Here is a 22,015-nt window from a genome sequence, read left to right as displayed (position 1 = left end):
CAATGAAAATGAAGACCACAAGGACAGAAAAAATAGAAATAAATACTTCTAGAGACAAATTAAATCAAAAAGTCTCAAAATAGACTAATTGATGTAGCCAGAAATTGTGGAGATGGAACTGGAGGGGGAATGCCTCAGGAACAACAAATGTTTTAGAGAGGGCATAGATGTCAAATCTGTGTGCACCATATTAAGAAAATTGGAGTTTCACACTGCTGATGACAATGACAGTGACTATAAATGAAAAACACAATTTTGTGTGTGTTCTACAGGATTAATATGTTTAGATAAATGGTTTCCAACTTATAAGGCCATCGTCAGATTTTAACTATTGTTGTCAAAGAAATTCCACTGATGCACAAGCACACAGTAAATGCTAACTTTGGCAGTGCAGTGGTAATGCAGTTAAAAAGCTAAAAACTGAGCAGTAGAGAAATGTGAAGGGAGAAAACCATGAAAAACATTAACACTAAACTTGAAAAAACCAATACCTGCATAACAATTTAAATTAAGTTAACTTGACCATAGTACTAAGGAATGTCTTGAAGTGACAAAAGTAGTTGTAAGCAGAGAATATCAACTATGTTGGCTGAGCATGAAAGGAATTGGAGGGTGCTGAATTATGACTCCACATTAGCTGAGCATGTACTGAGTGATAGCCACAGCTACCAGCCATAGTCCCATGTCCTCCATTTAGCAAACGAAGGCCAAAAACTCATCCTGTTGGAATCCCTGGAAGTCAATAAACATCTGGCCCCCAGTTCTGATTTAATATCAAATGACTAAACACAGCACAGTGCTGTTTCTCTTCTAAACTTCACTTAATACTCACAGTTTTCCAAATGCTTCCCACACTGTCTGTTCCTTTCTATTACTCCTTTTACCTGTGTTTTTTTAAATGTGACTGCTTACGTACTTAATATATTCTGCTGCAGGACTGTGGGCCTCCCTGACTGGGATACTCATCTTTTCTTCAGGCACAGTTGTAATATTTTATTTATTACTGTGTTTTAGACAACGTATCATTCATGCTGTGAAGAGCATCATTGATATCATTTTGTCTCTCAAACAAAATTTTATGTTCTCTGTTGATGCTTTGCAATTTTTCCTTGGCCATTGCTGTCACTGTAAGCAGGCAGTTGCTTAAAGAAGATTGCCAGTCATTGAACACAATCGTTTTATAGTTTTATATTGAAAAAGAATACCACTTCCGACTCTAGATAATATCTTTGAACTGTTCTAAAATTTATCTCTTTCAAAGTTACAATTTGCTATTGATCATGGGATTTATTTGAATAAGTATGCATGCAGTAGCATAATCTATTAAAAACATCAAATGCTTCGTATCAGCCTCCTTTCAAGAATCTTTCCTACTTTATAGTGACCTCTCGAATATAGATGTTTATTCATGGCTTGTCATTTGCCCATCGGTAAATTGCCTTCTCTGCTCTTTGATACCAGATGTAAATGTCCATGTTTCTCTTGATATTCATTAATAATTAAATGAAAGTGACATACATAGAGATTTTGCTGTGTTGTCAAAAAGTGTATCACTTACAAAAAACTTTCTTTTGAAGAAAACATTATCCGATTTTAGATTTGCATTTTCTTTTTATAGTATTTTAAATGAAATTGTTAACGGTTTCAGAGTGCATAAATCATTATTCAGTGTAAGGAACTCTTCAATGTAATGTTTCTATACAGTTACTTAATGATAAACATTTTGTAGTTTGTAAAATTACTTTTAATTCCTGTTAACAGCTGTTTACCTCTGCAAGCGGACTATGCAAAACAAGACACGACTGGAGCTAGCTGATTATGAGGCAGAAAACCTGGCACGATTACAAAAAATGTTTTCCAGGAAGTGGGAGTTTATATTCATGCAAGCCGAAGCCCAAAGCAAGGTAGACAAGAAACGTGACAAACTGGAAAGAAAAGTACTTGACAGTCAAGAACGTGCCTTTTGGGATGTGCATCGGCCCATGGTGAGACACAACTTTCCATTGTTTGGGTTAAGTTTTGCAATAATGGAGTTGCAAAATTTACATAATTCACACACACACACACACACACACACACACACACACTACAAAGACGCAAAATGTACAATGCTTATTTTGGCTTACGCTTCTTTAGTGAGTTCTGTTGAACACAGTGTAGATCTGATATCTACAAGAAACTTGTTTGTTATGATGAGCTGTTTTCAAGCTAAACAGATAACAGGGCTTTTATTGTACTTGTCACATGGTTATTTATGCAGTTTTCTCAAAGATTTTTGTGAGAGTTTAGTGTCTAAAACTTTTTGTCATAGCTAATAGACAGGTGCACAAAATGTATAGAAATTGAATAGTGATCTGGGATGATTAAAATTAATCTGATACAAAAGGAACAAGGGCAGATGGTTATTCATTTGGTTGCTGAAGATTTTTGTAAATAAATACTATAATTAAAATCTAAGAAGCAATGAATAGGAAAAGAAAAGTACAAATGGCAGTGAGAAAGTAGTCTGTTTGTAATTTATGGTGCAGCTATATTGCAGTTTCAAGGGTGTACATGTCCAACAACTAGTGGGACCCAACAGTGGGACAAATATGTTGTGATTGTAGATGACAGCCTTGCAAATATTTGATAGTTAATTACAATATTTTTCAAAAAATATGACACCCGCCTGGTGTGAAGAGCACAAGATCATATAGTTTCTGGTTGCATAGAATCTGTTGGTCACTGACAAAATTAAATTTGTGGAAATGGTGGTGAAGGCATGTCAGGCATCAGTGTTTCAGTGAAGGCTGAAACATTGCATAGTATGAGGAACCAGAGAGTTTTGTGTCTGATGACAGAAAAATCTGTAAGTAGTCAGAAGAGATCCAAAAAATCCTCATGAAACTTTGTCTCATCTTTTTCTACAAATTTCCTTGTTACAGGTGTGTGAAATTGTGTTTGTTTCAGCAACTTCTGTACTCACTAGTAAAGTAAAGTAGTATGGTGTAACTGGCTGGGAGTCCCCAAAGGGCATGTTCAGCCACCAAATTGGATAACTTTTCCCTATCCTTTGCATCTACAAGCACCTTTCATTCATGAAGTGTGGGAGCTGTGTACAGTGTATCTGATAAGTGTAGATGACTGTAACGAGTGTGTGTAGTGTTGCATCATGTTTGTGTTGGAGATGATGATAGAAGGTAGAGAGTGAAAGCTGGCGCATGCATTTAGCCAATCCTGTTGAAGGGGGTTGCCGAGTTTTTGTGTCCCCCTCCAACAGATGGATCACTATCAACAGTGTTGCATGCCTTCACTTCATGAGACACTGCCTAGAGATTTGGAATTGAATCCAGTACATTGGTGCAAAGACTGATGATCAGCAACTTTATACCACCACTCCTCCAGTCCCCTCTGCTGGAAAGGCAAAGGAGAAATAGTCAACAGCACGTGGCATACCCAGATGGTGGCCCATCAAAGTGCTCGCAATACCCATGGTGCTTATCTTTGGAGAGTGACGGGAACCAGTATATCCACCTTGGCACAGCCATTGACTGTGTATGTGCTGAAACCCATGTTTGTTAACAAAAAACTACAAAGCAGGGAATGGGAAGCACATTCTTGTTTTTTACAGTCCTTTGAATAAGGTAATGAATTTTTTAATCTCATGACTGGAGACAAGGAATGCCACATCTCCATCATTGATGTTGAAAAAACCAGACATACTCTAGTGTGGCATTCTGGGACAGACAAGGTATGTTGCAGAGTGATATTGTGACACATGGTGAAACAGTTGACAACATCTGTTGTGATACTTTACACAAACTGTCTCACACAATCCAAAACAAACAGGGTGGTGTGTTGAGGCATGGTGTTTTCATCCATCACAATACACATCTTCACATGCAGCTGCATCCTGTCAACTCATTAAAACCATTAGTTTGCAAATATTTCTTATGCCCTCATCAGCTTCAAACCTCATCTGTGCTGATTTTCATCATCTTCTTCTTTTTTCTCACCTGTGTGCTTTCCTTGTTGACAAGATAATTCAGTATGACAATACAGGATGTATCAAAAAGAATCATCTAACTTTTAAAAAATCATAACTGTTAGGCCTATGTTATTTGAGATATGTGCATGAACAACATACTGTTGGAAAGAGCAAATGCTCAAGTTTTACGTGGTTCCCGCAAGATAGTCAGCAGTGTGCGCCCCCTTCAGTTCTATTAAAAATGGTGTCAGGACAACAAAAAGTGTTTTGTGTTCTATGTTTTGTGCAGTGTGGGCCATTTTTACCTGTTCATCATGATTTTTGTACTAGGTATAGTGTGGATCTTCCTACAGCACAAGAGCATTAGATAATGTCATGAACAATTCCAAGAAACAGGTTGTTTGTGTAAAGGCAAATCACCAGGCTGTCCCTGAGTGTCTGACACAGACATCGGACACATCCTTCATAGTATCACAAGGAGTCCTGAGAAATCCATTTGCTGCTATAGTAAAATGGTGCCAGCAGTTAACAGCAACCACTCACATGTGGCATATCAGGAAAGGTTAGGAATACCACCAACAGTGAAAACACCAAACATGGTGCAGTGGCTGAAAGACATGATCTCTTTTAATCAGAAAGTGATCATCATACCCATTGCTGAAGAGATGGGAATACATTTGGCAGTGTTATTCTGTTCATGGCCAACTGGATTATGGTACATTTTGTCCCTGATGTGTTACTCCCACATTGACCTCTGACTTAAAAAAATGATTGTTTGTGGCTTCCATCAATTTCCTGGAACCTTATGCTTTGAACAGAAACAACTTCTGAAAATATACTTGTAGACGTGTTTAACACTGAACCATTGTTTCAGATCAGAAGTGAAGGAAGTTTTGATGGTATGGCAGCACACATCATTGACTCTGAAAATTAAATTAAAAATTTGTCCCATCCATGGCTAAAATCACAGTTTTCATTTTCATTAACTATGTGAAAGTTGTGCAGAAAGGGGCAGCTGTTGATGTTGCTTCAACTGTGAAAAACCAAAAATATGTAGGAAGTTAGCCACTGTCCTCTTGCATGACAATGCAGCAACTCACAAGCTATTCTCAACATAGGTATTGTGTTACAATTTCACATGTTAGGTGCAACTTCACTCTGTTTTTATTTTTCTATGTTGTGGATGCTGAAAGAAAATTTGAGTGGTCTCCAATTTATGGACAACAACCAGATTCAGTCAGTTGTCCTATACTGCCTACAGGACCTAGATGTGAATTACTATTTTGTGTAAGCATCAAATTCTTAGTGCTATGTTAACTTACTTTTTGAACTCCTACATGTGCAGGATGGACCAGAACTCCATTGACAAACTTTCAGAAGTAGTAGTATGGGCAGAAACAATATAAAAGTCCAGTAAATATTGTCTCTAAAATTCATACCTTAAGAGCTCCAGGCACTTGTTCATCTTTACTTCTGAGAGACATATCTCTTGTAATGAAAGCTCTTTGCTTTTCGTATTTTGAGGGGTGGTATTGTGGACCGAGACAAGAAAAAATGTCCAGCAAACATGGGCTCTAATGCACATACCTTAAGAGCTATGAGCACTTGTTCATCTTTGCTACTGTGAAACACATCTCTTAAGATATGCATTTTAGAGCCTATGTTTACTGGCCTTTTTTCTTGTTTGGTCCATATTACCTCTTGGAATAATAATAATGAGCGTTTGGCATCATTGGCCAGGAGTCCCCTTGCAGGGCAGGTCTGGCCGCCTTGGTGCAGGCCTTATTACATTCGACACCACAATTGGGTGACCTGTGCTCCTGATGGGGATGAAATGATGACGAAGACAACACAACACCCAGTCCCTGAGCAGAGAAAATCCCTGATCCAACCGGGCATCGAACCCGGGCCCGTAAAAATAATGTAAACAATAATGTAAACAAAGTGCTTTCAGTGGAAGAGATGTGTTTAACATGCAAAATAAAGGGAAAAACTGAGCTTTGTGTTAATTTAGTGAATGTCGTCAGAAGTTCATTGGTAACTACAAAAATGTCAAAAAATTAATGACCCCCAGGGCTTCAAGCATATATAGCCAAATTTGACGGCAAACGAAACAGAACAGACAAAACCACAGCTGAAGCAACAGGAACATCAATGATTGATAAAATATCAATAGCAACAGCAGGAATGAGAATGTAGTCAGCACTGTTGAGAATCGTTGGCAGAAGAGATGAAGGTAACCACTGTGAGTAGTGAATCAGCACATTCATCCTATGCCAAAGTATTGTTAAGCGCCTCCAGTGAGCCTGACCAGATAAATTATGCTGCATGTGAAGCAAACAAGAACCTTGAGAAATGAACAAGAAAAATGCACTTTTATCGGCACAGAAGAAGATAACAGCCTCATTGAATACTGTTTTATCTCCTTTATCAAGTGCATCAAATCACTCATCCCAAGCTAAAGTGTTATCAAGTTTATTAAATCACCAATGACATATAAATTATGCAGGAAGTGAAATAAGGTAGTCTGCCATCCAAGTCTCAAACAGGACCAAAAAATGCATCAGAGAAATAATGAGTTTTATGGCCTGCCTCAAGAAAGTTCATGTGCTTCCAAAATGGAACTCCACCACCACACCAAACGAAGACCAGTGCAAGGAAAACCACTGTGTGTGCTTCCATTTTGCCCCAGGACACCGTGCATCTTCTTTCTTGCAATGAAAAATCTGTTTTATGTGTGCACATAAATATTAGGTCTCCGAAATATAAAGCTGATGAGCTTGGTGTTATGCTGAATGCGTACAGAGAATAATATTATGTATTAATGAACACTGCTTAAAAGAAGAGATAAAACTGTATGTACCACTATGTTTTAATTTAATTACAAGCTACTGCAACCCAATCAAGACTATGGGGATTCCTCAATATAGATACATAATAAGCTAGTATTGAGGTATACTCTGCTTGATGTTAGGGACTTAACATGTTAAAGGTATTCTTGAAGCAGCTGTCATGCTCCTACCAACACTAAAACTGACAGTTAATTCAATATACTACTCTCCTGATAGTGATGATGATAAATTTGTAGAGTGCTTAGATAAACGTATTACCCATACAGAAAAATATGCCAAACACAATAAATTAATTTTTGGTGATTTAAAGTTTGATGTAAGAAATAAAACACCCAGAAATGCTAATTTGTTTAACATGCTAAGATCTCTTCTGTGCAAATTACAATCCCACAAGACAACTCTTGTTGTGACAATTTTATTACAAATGTACATAAAGATGATTTTGAACTGGAGCCATTTACTGTTGACTATTAGTACTCTGTCTGAAATTTTCAATACCTCCTGTCTAGTGGTTACCAAACAAAACAAAACTGAAGCAAGCAAGCCTGGTCAACAACTCTATGTAAGTGGTTCACACCACATTTGTAGAAGCTAAGATTAATGGTTTTGATCTGCCATAATAAGGTAAAATGTGGTAGTGTTGATAAAGCAGCATACATTAGCCTCAAGAGACACTACAGACTACAAATCATATTAGCCAAATGTAGAACAAATGATAACTTCATTGAAAACTCCAATAACAAATGTAAGGCAGTGTGAGGGCCATTAAGTCAGAATTAGGTACAGGCACGGTACAAATGAGGTTAAAGTATTGTATTGTATTGTATCGTATTTTTATTGATCCAGGCAATCATAGTATTGTACAGCTGTACATATGATATTGGATAGGTCAAGAGAGCTATTTACAAGTAATTTTTACGAACTGATTTTTACATTATTTTGTAGCAAGGAAATTATCTATCTTAAACAAAACAGTTAAAACAAATCATAGAATTGTAAGGTTGTACATACGATATTGGACAGGTCAAGGGAACATATTTGCAGGTAATATTTAATAAATTGATTTTACATTATTTTGCAATGAGGAAGTTAGCTATCTTTAACAAAACAGTAAATACAAATGTTGTATGGTAAAATACAAACAGCCAATATAAATGTAATAGTAAAGTAGTCCGGCGTATTTCATAGACATGCACAGTATATAATAATCCAGTATATTTCATAGACATGCACAGTATATAATTTTCAGACCTAATTGAACATTTATCATATTGTTTACATTTTTAACCCCTTTCAAAAAAAATGATCAACTGCATAAAAGCAATGGTACAAGACATATTTTTTTTAACTTATGTGTGAAGGCTCTTGGGTTCTTTGTTGCTTTGATTTCATTGGGTAAATTATTATACATTTGTAGCCCAACATTTAAAACACTTTTTTGGTAGCAGGTAGTTCTGGACTGAATCATATGTAGGTCAGATTGCTGCCTTGTTGCATAGTTATGAATTCTCCATTGAATTTTAGTGTGCAGTCATTGTTTAACAGGTATGACTTGACAAATGAGACGATATTATAAATGTAAGCAGAGGGCAGTGTCATAATGCCATTTGTTTTGAAATGTTGTCTGCATGATTCGTTATGTCTTGGATTACATATTATGCGTATTGCCTTTTTTTGCATTTTGAAAATATATCTACCTCCAGGCGAGTTCCCCCAAAATATGATTCCATACTGTAATGTAGAATGAAAGTAAGCATAATATACATGTATGAGAACAGATTTTGTGACTGATTTTTTGAGTATCCTTAAAATGTAACACACAATTGAGAGCTTTTTTGAGATATAATTTGTGTGAGTCTCCCACTTAAGATTTTCTTCAAGCCATATGCCAAGAAACTTGAGTCCCTCCAATTGAATTGAACCTCTTTTTTGATCGATGCTGCAGACCTTAATTCCTCACCTCCTCATAAGAAGAGTTTGAAACCTGCAGTGAAAGCTATTTCACAATCTGCTTATGTAAACCAGTTTTTTTTACCTCACCAACTTATAATTGGAGAAAAGATGTGATGTAACTAAATCAGTAGCAAAATTAAGTGGCTCAAAATAAGGAGATATTTATGGCTTTCAAATTTTCTGATTCAAAAAATTATGGACTTAATATCATTCCCCTTGTGCCCACTTATAAAATGAATGTTTGTTAGCAGTATTTTTCCAGAATGTCTAAAAAAGACAGTAGTCATTCCACTACACAAAAGTGTTATAAATCCCACACTAATACTTATCATCCAATTTTTCTTCTATGTATTTTCTCAAAAATAATTGAATATTGTATAAAAAAGAAAATTTGCATGCATTTGTCAAAAAAACAATATATTGATAAGTCTCAAAATGGTTTTACATTCCTATTGTCAACAGTTAAAGCCGCTGGAAATGTTGTTTCTATTGTGCACTCCTCTTTTGAATCAATATTATGTGCTGAAGCCCCATGGGTGAACTCAAGCAAGGCATTTGATTCTGTAAACCACAGAGAGTTACTGGAGAAACTACAGTGTTACGGCATTAGGTACCTAAAATCTCCCTCATTAAATCTTGTCTCAGTAACAGGAAACAAATTGTGAGCTACAATGACCGAAAGTTGCAGTTTCTTATGTTACTATAGGTGTTCCCTAAGGATCAGTGCTTGGGCCGGCACTGTTTATAATATTTATAAATGACCTACCCAACAATATGCAGTGCAAATATGTGCTTTATACAGATGATACAACTTCCATTGGTTCTGGGAGGAACCTAAATAAACTGAAGGAGCAGAGTAAAGATTTTCTCAGATTATCCAATATGTGGTTGAAGACTGTTAATATTTTTTTCGGCTTATCCAGTGTTGATATTGAATCTACTTCTACCAAACTCCTTGGCATATACATATATACAACATTAACTTGGAAGAGTTACATAGATTATATATCTTGAAAGCTTTCATTTATCGACTAAAAAAATTATGCACATCTGTTACTGAAAAATTGGTGATTAACTCCTATAATGCCTTCTTTCATTGCATTTTTCTGTGGGATAATTCTCCAAGAACCAGCAAAATTTTTATTTGTCACAAGAAAGTCATCAGGAGCTATTCTGGCATTACCGAAAATAACGTATCATGTAGGCCTTATTTCAAAGAATTATAGATGATGACAGCCCATCTCTTTCTATATACAGCTGCCTGTTGTACACAAAAGGAACCTTAACAGTGACAACCTTATGCATATCCAGAAACTAATATGAGACTCCCAAAGTACATTTTTGGAAACAGCTTGCTGTCAGTTGAGTTAAGAGTCCAGTGAAAACCCAACCTGTAAAAGTCAGCAGTTATATACCATGGGAATTGCTGTTGTGACTCCATCATCTTTCTTGAATATCATGACAGTGGTTGCATTTGAAAAGTTCAGCAGGTACTACTCAGGTTTTAGACGTTAGTGTGATAAGTGTGAAATCTTATCTAGAGGGATAAATACACTACTGGCCATTACAATTGCTACACCAAGAAGAAATGCAGATGATAAATGGGTATTCATTGGACAAATATATTATACTAGAACTGACATGTGATCACATTTTCACGCAATTTGAGTGCATAGATCCTGAGGAATCGGTACCCAGAACAACCACCTCTGGCCGTAATAACGGCCTTCATACGCCTGGGCATTGAGTCAAACAGAGCTTGGATGGCGTGTACAGGTACAGCTGCCCATGCAGCTTCAACACGATACCACAGTTCATCAAGAGTAGTGACTAGCGTATTGTGACAAGCCAGTGGCTCAGCCACCATTGACCAGACGTTTTCAATTGGTGAGAGATATGGAGAATGTGCTGGCCAGGGCAGCAGTCGAACATTTTCTGTATCCATAAAGGCCCATATAGGACCTGCAACATTCGGTCGTGCATTGTCCTGCTGAAATGTAGGGTTTCGCAGGGATTGAATGAAGGGTAGAGCTACGGGTCGTAAAACATCTGAAATGTAACGTCCACTGTTATAAGTGCCGTCAATGCGAACAAGAGGTGACTGAGGCATGTAACCAATGGCACCCCATACCATCACGCCAGGTGATACACCAGTATGGCGATGATGGATACACGCTTCCAATGTGCGTTCACTGCGATGTTGCCAAACACAGATGCGACCATCATGATGCTGTAAACAGAACCTGGATTCATCCGAAAAAATGACGTTTTGCCATTCGTGCACCCAGGCTGTCGTTGAGTACACCATCACTGGTGCTCCTGTCTGTGATGCAGCCTCAAGGGTAACCACAGCCATGGTCTCCAAGCTGATAGTCCATGCTGTGCAAACGTCGTCGAACTGTTTGTGCAGATGGTTTTTGTCTTGCAAACATCCCCATCTGTTGACTCAGGGATCGAGACGTGGGTGCACGATTCATTACAGCCATGCGGATAAGATGCCTGTCATCTGGACTGCTAGTGATACGAGGCTGTTGGGATCCAGCACGGCATTCCGCATTATCCTCCTGAACCCACAGATTCCATAAAATGCTAACAGTCATTGGATCTCGACCAGTACAAGCAGCAATGTCGCAATACGATAAACCACAATCGTGATAGGCTACAATCCGACCTTTATCAAAGTCAGAAACGTGATGGTACGCATTTCTCCTCCTTACACGAGGCATCACAACAACGTTTCACCAGGCAAGGCCGGTCAACTGCTGTTTGTGTATGAGAAATCGGTTGGAAACTTTCCTCATGTCAGCACGTTGTAGGTGTCGCCACCAGCGCCAGCCTTGTGTGAATGCTCTGAAAAGCTAATCATTTGCATATCACAGCATCTTCTTCCTGTCAGTTAAATTTTGCGTCTGTAGCACGTCATCTTTGTGGTGTAGCAATTTTAATGGTCAGTAGTGTAAATATTTATAATAAAACTACTGCGAATAATATTTGAACCTTCGTAGGTTGCAGTCATTTTAGAACTTCTCTGAATTCTTTTTATGTCCGTGGATCTGTCATCTTTAATTTTTCTGCTAATGGATGAACATTGTAAAGGAAGCCTTTTGAAGTAGCAGAGCTTCTGTTTATAATTATAGTAGGTATTCCTTACATGATTATACATGGGCAAGTCAAAACATTATGACCACTGCCCGCTGCAATGTTGAATGCCACCTGGGTAGTGTTGTGGGCATGTGACAGAGTAACAAAAGAATGTAAGTGGGCAAACACAGACGGGGGATAACCATAGTGAAGGTATGGGCAGCAAATAGGGAAATCCATTGAGATGAGTGACTTTGGCAAAGGGCAGATTATTGTTATGCAGAGCCTGTGAATGAATATCTCAAAAATGTTGAAGCTGGTCATACTTCATGTGCTATTGTCACAAGCATCTATGTAAAGAGGTAGAACGAAAGTGAAGCAACTGCTAGGCACTACATGGATGGACTTCCATGACTCTTCACAGAAAATGAGATTTGGAGGCTTGTCTGCTCTGTAAAGTAGAATAGATAGTGATCTGTGGCATCTCTGCCAAAAGAGCATAATGCTGGTGTGTGCACAAGTGTTTCAGAGCATGCCTTTCATCGTATATTGTTGAACATGGAGCTCTGCATCGGACCATCCATAAGTGTTCACATGTTGACCAAATGACATTGTTAGTTATGACCGCAGTGGACCATCAGGATTCAACTATTGATCAATGGAAACATGTTGGCTACACTAAATCGAGGGCCATCTCCACACCATCATTGAGGTGAACAGTGAATCAAAACATGCAGTGTTCCACAGATGCAGGCTGGTGGGAGCATATTATGCTATGGGAGACATTCTCCTGCACTTGCATGGAACCTGTGGTACTAATCAAAGATACACTGACAGCTGCAAACCACCTGCATTGCTTCATGATTGATGTTTTTCCTGATGACTGTATCATCTTTCAGCAGTATAATTGTCTGTGTTGTAGAGTGGGAACCGAGCTACAGTGGTTCGAGAAGCATTATAATGAATTCACGTTGATGTCTAGGTGATCAAATTCTGGCTCGCTATCGGGCGCCACCACCGCATACACAAATCAGCGACCCATTATTTATACAAATTATATGACCTGTGCATTGACAATTAATGTCACATACCTCCGCAAACCTACCAACAAACTGTCAAATCTTAGATATGCAGAATCAGTGATGTATTTTGTTCCAAAGACAGACAAGCAAGGTATTAAGCAGCTACTCGTAATGTTTTGGCTCATCAGTCTAAACTTTAAGACTTACTGTGAGGATTGTGAAATTGTCAGTAAATTTAGTGAACCTGTTCAAAAGGTAGTTAGACCAAGGAGCTCATGAATTACTGCATAGAAGTTATTTATGTCCATGGCATCAGACAGTCTTTGAAGTTGCTGACTTCTTGTTGCAATCACTTGTTCCTTATTTCAGCCTGAAACTTCCATTTGATTTTTAGGAGAAATTCTTTCTTAGTGACTGAATTATGGTCTTGGAGAAAGGGATAATTTTATTTGCACAATAGGAATGTACATGCTTGTTGGAGCTACCCTACACAAAACACTGTAATCACTAAGTTATTATATGAGGGCATGCTGAAAAGTAATGCCTCTGAATTTTTATGTGAAAATTCTTAAAGATTTTTACATCAACCAAATGTTATTAACCCTCTGCTTATTTATTCTTCATGTGTACATATTTATTTCTCAACATAGCCTCCCTGGCAATGAATGTGTTCTCCAAATGAGGGACCAATTTGTTGATACCATAACTGACTTTGTTGGCAGGGCCACAACCTCACCTCTGCTTGCACCACTTTGTCACTATGAAATTGAAGTCCTTGAAGGTGTTCTTTAAGTTATGGAAATACATGAAAATTGTATGGGGCCCAGTCAGGACTGTGTGGAAGGTGAATGATGACTGTGAATCCAAGGCATCAGATTGCTGCAGATTTCACAATGTGTGTGTGTGGTATGGCATAGTGATGCTGAAGGAGAGGGTGCTCCATGTGTGGACGAATTCTTCAGATTCAAAACTAGAATATAGCATGCTGTTTCTCATGCACCAGTATAGTTAAGTTAGACACCTCCATGTTACACACTACAGTTAGGAGCTCTTTAGTGGCAGATGGTTGCAAACATGTAGAACTGAAGAATAAAGGTATAAAATGTTAATAACATTTGTTTATTAAAAAAGCTTTAAGAGTTTTCACATAAAAAATTCAGTGGCATTACTTTTCAGCTTGCACTCATAAGTTGGTAAACATGCTGTGAAAATCATGAGCCAGATCAAAACCAGTAAGAGAAGCCAGATGATACTTTTTATTGCACTATGTTTTAAATGAAATGGTAGATTCATTCGGAAGTTAAGAAGTGTCATGTGTCCTTCTGGAAAATGTCTACAGTGACAGAAAGCATCAGTCAACAGTAGAGAAACTGTCAATATTTCTGTCCAGTCTGGTGATTAGGCACATTTCTCTTGTCATATTGATGCATCATGGTCTAATACAACATGTTTTTCTGGAGCTTTGAGTATGAATCCATGTATGTAATTTTGATATGATTGGACAGATGACATTTGATATGGGATTTTATAGTTCACGTAAAACACAAGAAGCAACAGATAATTGGTGTTATGAATTCCAAGTTCTTGCTAGCCCAAAACAGCTTTCCTTAACTTGCTATTGATCCTCATTTGTATGTTGGAAAACAGTGAATAACCCCAGCCCTTCTTCCCCTCAACAATTGCAGTCACAAAAAACAGGAAAAATATAGAGTAGGAAAAGTAAAGAGCCCTCTCTCAGCATCTAGAGCAACCTGTTTGTATAAACCACAATGCTTTTGTGAACTGCAGTAACTGAACAATTATTGCCGATCTGTATTATGGAAACAACATTTATAAGTGATGGAGGTGTTGCCAATGAGTGACTTTTCACCTGCAATGGTTTTGGTTTATTTGTGGCAGGTACCCAAGGAACCTTACACATCCCACCTTCTATATTTAAATGTGGAGGTTGTTCTCTTATGTCAACTGCAGTTTAATTATGTAAATTGGCATTGTTGTTACTTGGTAATGACAAAGTGTACCCAAATATTTGGGACTTTTAGGTAACTGCATATATCATTTGATTTTTTTCTGATACAAGAGAACTGCCTTGCAGGTATACTGCTGGTGAATTAACTTCCTCACCCCATATGGCTCACCCAGTCACCCAGATAAACATCACAGGGGATGTGGTTAGTTCCAGAATAGCAAACCCAGTGTAATTTCCTTTTCCATAATTGCTCATGAAGTTAAGTGCTGCATTAGACATTCTGACAAACATTATTCACATGGTATTGGGCCACATTTAACCTGTTGGAAAATGCAATAGATGCAGACAGGTGGTGAAGCATTTCCTTAGAAATTCTGTAGTAATTACACATTAATATAGAATTTCTAAGGAAAGCCTTAAGCATCTCTCTGTATCTATTGCATTTTCCAACAGGTTAAATGTGACCCAATACTGCATGAATAATGTTTGTCAAAATGTAGCCATTATTTTGATAACCATCTGTTTATGAATTTAAATCTCATGCACACAAGTCTAAAATCTTATATTATTCTGTTTCCTAATGTCAAATGTGAGTACAGTCTATGTAGCATGTAACTGACCAGCTTACTGTGAGATGTGTTGTTACTTTGAAAGTACTACTCAGCTGCATAATTGTAAACACCACTCATATATAACCATTTAAATTATTGTAACAGAGTGGGTAATTTGGAAGTGGCTTTTCAGTAAGTGACATACGCAGCCCTGCACTCCTCTCTTTAAAAATTACACCTCAGTTTTTGTTTACTTTATGTTAGTTGTCTCGAACAAACTTGAAATAAATGCCAATTGCAAGTACTGAAACTGTACTGCATTTTCCATGATTATCCCTACTGAAAAATATTGTGGCCACATTCATGATGTATTATGCCTATTCAGAAAGTGGATAAAACATTATAATGAAACAATAACTCTTTCTGTTACAGCCAGGGTGTGTAAATACTACTGAAATTGATATAAAGAAAGCCTGCAGAATGAATAAACCACTGAAAAGTAGTAAGCATCTACAGTTGGGTGTGGCTGGGGGTCGCATTTCACCCTCAACATTGGAAACTGATCTTGCTACACCTGTGGAACATTTAAAGAGACATATAGCTATGCTAAGGAAGCGTTTAGATAGACGGAATATTAAAGTTTCTAAAGTAGCAGAGGCGTGAGTATATTTTGCAGTTCTCAGTTGACTTTTTGTGAGGTACCTCACTATGGGTGAGTGTTCCTCTTTTGTGTTATGAAAAAACATACTTTCAATTTTTGAAATCATGTTTGAATTAGCTTATAACAAAAAAGTTTAGAGGTAGTGCATGTATATAGTTTCCCAAGGGTGAGATTTTTGAGAATGTTCAGTTCCTTAGAATCTAAGACTCTGTGCTCAACAAATGTGTTTGAAAGGTGAAGTAGTATTCGAATACACAACATTTAACATAGGCTTTACTTTCTGAAATATCTAACTACCTTGTCACACAAGCAAATTTTCTACGTCGTTTGAGCCATCTCCAGAGCAAATGAAACTTTTCAAAAACAAAGGAGAGTAGCAACTATTCTTCCCCCATCACCCACAGTAGTTTATTTTTCCCAATATCCTTGCCTGTGTGACAACTCATTTCTAGGAACGAATATGAACTCTTCAAGCACCAGTAGAGTGAAACCCAACCATATCTGTGCATTTTCAAGATTGTAGGTAGCAGATTGATGACATATTTCTCTATTTCTGGAATGTCATCAATTTGAGGCTGCTAAGAAAAATGGTCCCAACAAAAAATGGTTCAAATGGCTCTGAGCACTATGGGACTTAACTTCTGAGGTCATCAGTCCCCTAGAACTTAAAACTACTTAAACCTAACTAACCTAAGGACATCACACACATCCATGCCCGAGCAGGATTCGAACCTGCGACCGTAGCGGTCACGCGGTTCCAAACTGAAGCGCTTAGAACCGCACGGCCACACCGGCCGGCTTGTCCCAACACATATGACACAAGCTGACTGTCAGATGACATGGATGGTCCTTGCTAGCTTGCTCACATAGTCTAGCACCTATTAACATTTTATAGATGGGATGAGAATCACATCTTTTACTTGAGTGCACAATTTTTAGAGTCTTATTGATTATTAGTGCCACAACAAAAGACACAAACTTACATTATACTGTAATTTAAGATTTATACTCAACAATGGATGGTATAAACACAGAAGGAAAATTCAAGTAGAATTGAAACACTTTAGGAGTAAAGGAGAGCACCCACTGAGAAGCAGAAGCATTGGGCTGTTGACATGGGCACACAAAAAGGGAATAAAACTTGCTGGGCTTGGAATATATCCTTTCTCTATCTAGAGTAAAAGTACACACACACACACACACACACACACACACACACACACACACACACACAGGCATGCATTTTCACACATGCCTGTGCCCCTACAGCAGTGCTAAACGTATTTTGCAGACAGCATTAGTTACAATTACAGAAAGATAAGTGTGTAAACTGCCAGTGAATAACTGAAAAGTATGTAATTATAATTCATTTAATACAAAACTACATTTACTTTATACAAAGTTAGCATACATCAAAACAGAAATAACAATTCTTTAGGCTCAAAAGTAATTTGTAGATCTAAGTATGTAAAATTAAAACAAAACTACTTTGGAATCGGAAGAATGAATCAGTATTTCATTGCATAACCATAGGCTTTGATCACAGCTGCACATCTATTTGGTACTGAATCCACAAGTTTTTGTAATATGTTAGGTGGGCGTTCTGACCATTCGTCCAATAAGGCAGCAGCAAATTGATCCCTGTTTGAGTAGCTTCTCTGATGAACATATCAATCCAATGCATCCCAAAGGTGTTCATTTGGATTTAGATCTGGGATCTGGCTTGGACACCAGAAGTTTGATTTTTTTTATGTGAAAAGAATTTTTTTAAATGGCCAGAGGTGTGTTTTCAATTATTGTCCTGCTGAAATACCCAATACTGTGGCATATTCTGTCTCCCTTCTGGAACCATATTCTTTTCTAAAATGTCACTGTACAGGAAATGATCTATTTTGCTTCTGTTTGGGCTAGAGGACCAACCCCATGTATAGAAAAACATCCCCACAGCATGATTCTGCCACCATCATGTTTGATGGGTGGTATCTGTTACTTTTTGTTACACCTTTGGTTTTTCGGTTGACGTATACAATGCACACCACTGGAAGAAAATATATTAAATTTACTTTCATCACTCAATTAAACCTTGGATCAATCTGCAGTATTTCATGTTTGATGTTTCTTTGCAAACTCTATCCTGGCATTCCTATTTTTTAAATTTATGAGTGGTTTAAATGTGGTCCTGCACCATTTAAATCACATGCTACTAGGTGATATTTTACAGTAGACACATGCAGGTTCAGTTCATACTGCTGCTCTAGATCATCCCTAATTTGTTGAATTATTTTTCTCAGATCAGCAGCTGACTGCTTACAAATCATTCTGTCCCCCGACCTTGCTTTTTGAGGATGCCCTGACCGTGGCTTGTTGGCTACTGTTCCTTTCTGTTTTTGCCATTGACTCCACAGACTTATTAGTTGTTGTGATATGCCATAGTCTCTAGCAGTTCTAGATTGTGACTTTCCCTTCTTCAAAGCATGCTAAACAGCTTTTCTCACATCGGCCAAGTAGTTTTTGTGTTTTGTCATGCTTCTAGTTGTCTCAACAAACAAACAAACATTGTCTCAAAGCCTAAGTAACAATAGTTAGTGAATATCGTACCATCAAAGCAAATTACAAAATACTTTTCAGCTAAAGGAATATCATTGTTCTTGCATAACTGTGCTGGTTTACTAGATATGTAACCACAGTGGTGTGAAGGTCTAGATGGAGTGACACAGTTGTGTAGGTTGCTCTGTTGTGACTGCATGCAAGCAGTACTGGTAACATAACACCACAACTACGAAATACTTTAGAGTGGTACTGCACATACTGCTGGCTATATGCAAGAACACAGGTGCTTGTGTGTGTGTGTGTGTGTGTGTGTGTGTGTGTGTGTGTGTACTCTAGCTCACAGAAGGCTTTATTCCAAAAGCTAGCTAATTTTCTTTCTTTTGTGTGTGTGTGTGTGTGTTCCCCCGTTGATGACTCAACGCTTCTGCTTTTCTGTGACTGGTCTCCTTTACTCCTAAACTAGATGGTATAAACAAGTTTGTGTAATTTTCAATCTGAAAGTGTCTCTTCTATTGAACACATATTATTTCTGAAAGAGTCTCTTCTGCTAAACATCCATTATTTAACAAATGATATAGTATCTCATGAAAGACAGTAATTTTGGAATGTGTGTTTTTTTATCATACCTACTGCAGGTGTGAATAACAAGTTAGAAGTATAGATTTATGAATTTTGTCTATTTCTGTTTTTGAATTTTATCAATTTCTATTTCTGAATTTTATCTATTGTCCTGTACACAAAATCATGACAGAAATTAAAATTTGTGCTCATAATTAAAATGGTTCTGACAAAGAACTTATTCATTCGTCCATTAAATTTAAAATTGTCTACATGAAGTAAATAGCAAGTGGAGGTACATTTGTCAATCCAACTCTGCATGAACTTGATTTATTAGTGAATTACAAATATAATAAATACAAAAAAAGAATAGATGCTGCAAGTGGGAAATTATAAATCAACAGGGAAGCAGACAATCATAAAAAATCAGCCAGTACAGAAGTAAATGCACTCTTCACTCACAGCTTCAGATACATGGGGCTGGAGCTACTGGGATGAAAGAAGGTAAAATACCTTCTCATGCACCAGTGCCGTGTGAGTCTGTTTCTCTTTATCTCATTCAAACACACACACACACACACACATACACACACACACACACACACACACACACACACAAGTACAAAGTAAACTGAGGCAGTGGCGCTTCATTCCAGAAGCAAACTGGGACCATGATAAAGAAACCACCTGCTGATGCACAACATATTATCATGTAATTATTTAAACAATGAAACATTGCACCAGTTACATACTGTTTTCATGCTTAGTGCAACACATTTTGAAAATTTAATCTCATTTTCAAGAACAAATATTTATCTGAGTATTATGTATGATTTTTGCATGTGTGTTTTTCTGCCTGTCTCGCATAAGAGATTATTCTATTAGATATTATTGCATTAGAGGTTATTCTAAAGCACTCTATTCAGAATGGAAATTTTCACCACTAAAGGAATGTATAGGTTGGTAGGAGATGTTTTTCATTTATTGTGAGTCTCCGGGGCAGAAGTTTACAGTGAGCACATTAATAATTGTATTTACCATGCAGTTGCAGCTCTATCTGACACACACACACACACACACACACACACACATTAAAGTACATCACTAAAGGAAACGTTGCACATTGGATTCAATAAAAGTACAAATTTATTGAAGATGGCAGTGAGATACATGTATATGTTACACAATATTTTATCTCTGTGGGTGGAACACATTTAAATTTTAAAATTTTTCTTGAGCTATCAGTAAAATCTGTGCTTTTCTCATAATAAATTTTCTCAATATTATTTAGAAGAATTTTGGTAAGTATGTACAGAAGTATTATCTAGTGTATATAACAAGGTAACAATACTATGAAGAGGATAGTTGCTACTCTCCACATAACGGAGATGCAGAGTCACAGATAAACACAACTAAAAGATGGTCAGAAAGTGGGCTTTCAGCCAACTAGGCCTTTGTCAGAAGAAGACAACAAACACAAACACACTCACGCAAACGCAACTCGCACACACATGACCACAGTCTCTGGCTTCTGACAAAGGCCTAATTGGCTGAAAGCTCATGTTTTGACAGTCCTTTCATTGTGCCTATCTGCAACTGAGCATCTCCATTTATGGTGAATAGCATCTATCCTTTTCATAATACTGTTACATTCCATCCTGGATTTTCCAATGTTTGTATATAACAAGGTGTTACACAGCAAACATTTTCACTTAGCATCAGTGTCCTTAGAGTTCACTAATCTTCTACTACTGATCTTATGAGTAACCTAGTAGAGTGAAGTCCAGTCAATATATCAGATAAATATAGAATAATGTGAAGAAAGGTTTGTGTGGTTAAAACTAAAGACTGAAATGTTTGCAATCATAAAGCAATCTTTAGGGGACATTTATAAATGATAGAGCACAGCAGTCAGGCACCTCTCCTCTCTCTCTCTCTCTCTCTCTCTCTCTCTCTCTCTCTCTCTCTCTTCCCCCCCTCCCCCCCCCCCCTGTGCAAACCCAGATTTCGGCTAGTGTCTAGCCATTATCAGTGCACTATTTTTTAAAACTGATGCATGTTTGTTCCCTGTTGTTTGGGTGTCAGTCACAGTTCTTTGAATACTTCACAGCCAGTGAAACACATCTCTTAAAAACTGGACTAGGCTATCAATGGTGGTTCTAACAGCTTCTTTGTGTGGTTCACTGAATGTTTTGCTTTTAAACACAAACTGTTTTCCACCATTTCACAATTGCATGAAGGAGGACCCCAGTCTGAGTTATCTACCTAGATAGGTCAAACATATGTTTTGTTGTGTGTTTGAATACAACTACATTATTTTCATTGGAAAGTCTTATAGTTAATTTCATGCTCTGCTTTTATGTAGAAGATTGATACAGGGCCTTCAGTGAAAGTGTGGTACCAATACTTAAGTAATGAGTTTTTTTATTCTCAAAAAGCAGTTCGGGATGGCTATATTGTGCTGGCAACATCACTGGATGGTTATTAATAACATTCAAGAGAGGACGGTGATGAGGGAAGTTTACAAAGGATGAAATTAGGCCCATGGCAGATCTGTCATTGTCTGTCACTGGCAAATGGTAAAGAAACTTACTAACTGAAAATTTGTTTCCTTTTGTTGACCTACAGCATCCTGCTAGTGTGGAAAGGGTCTCAGACTTACAACAGTAGTCATAAATTTGCTGAAAGAGGCTTCCTTATGATTCTTGTTATAAATCTGTGTCTACACCTGCATTCCCCATAGACAGATTTATGTCTACCACTGTAAATCGCTGTGTGCAGATACTACTAGATACTTGATGGTTATGACTAATTCTAGTAACTGATCACTGCTCAGGTATCAAACAATATT

General features: G+C 37.5%; 1 protein-coding gene across 3 annotated transcripts in view; it reads left to right on the top strand.

The window, feature by feature from the left end:
• Window positions 1-22,015, top strand: part of LOC126248966 (regulator of G-protein signaling 7) — a 220,949-nt gene that overhangs the window by 132,417 nt on the left and 66,517 nt on the right. For all 3 annotated transcript variants that reach the window (XM_049950518.1, XM_049950516.1, XM_049950517.1), the window contains 2 exons: window positions 1,762-1,985; window positions 15,828-16,054. In XM_049950518.1, the coding sequence (XP_049806475.1) occupies window positions 1,762-1,985; window positions 15,828-16,054 (451 nt within the window). The remainder of the gene's footprint in view (window positions 1-1,761; window positions 1,986-15,827; window positions 16,055-22,015) is intronic.

The sequence above is a fragment of the Schistocerca nitens genome, chromosome 3, assembly GCF_023898315.1.
Source record: "Schistocerca nitens isolate TAMUIC-IGC-003100 chromosome 3, iqSchNite1.1, whole genome shotgun sequence".
Classification (NCBI taxonomy): domain Eukaryota; kingdom Metazoa; phylum Arthropoda; class Insecta; order Orthoptera; family Acrididae; genus Schistocerca; species Schistocerca nitens.
Note: the sequence above shows the minus strand (reverse complement) of the source record. Positions and strands in the feature narration are given on the sequence as shown.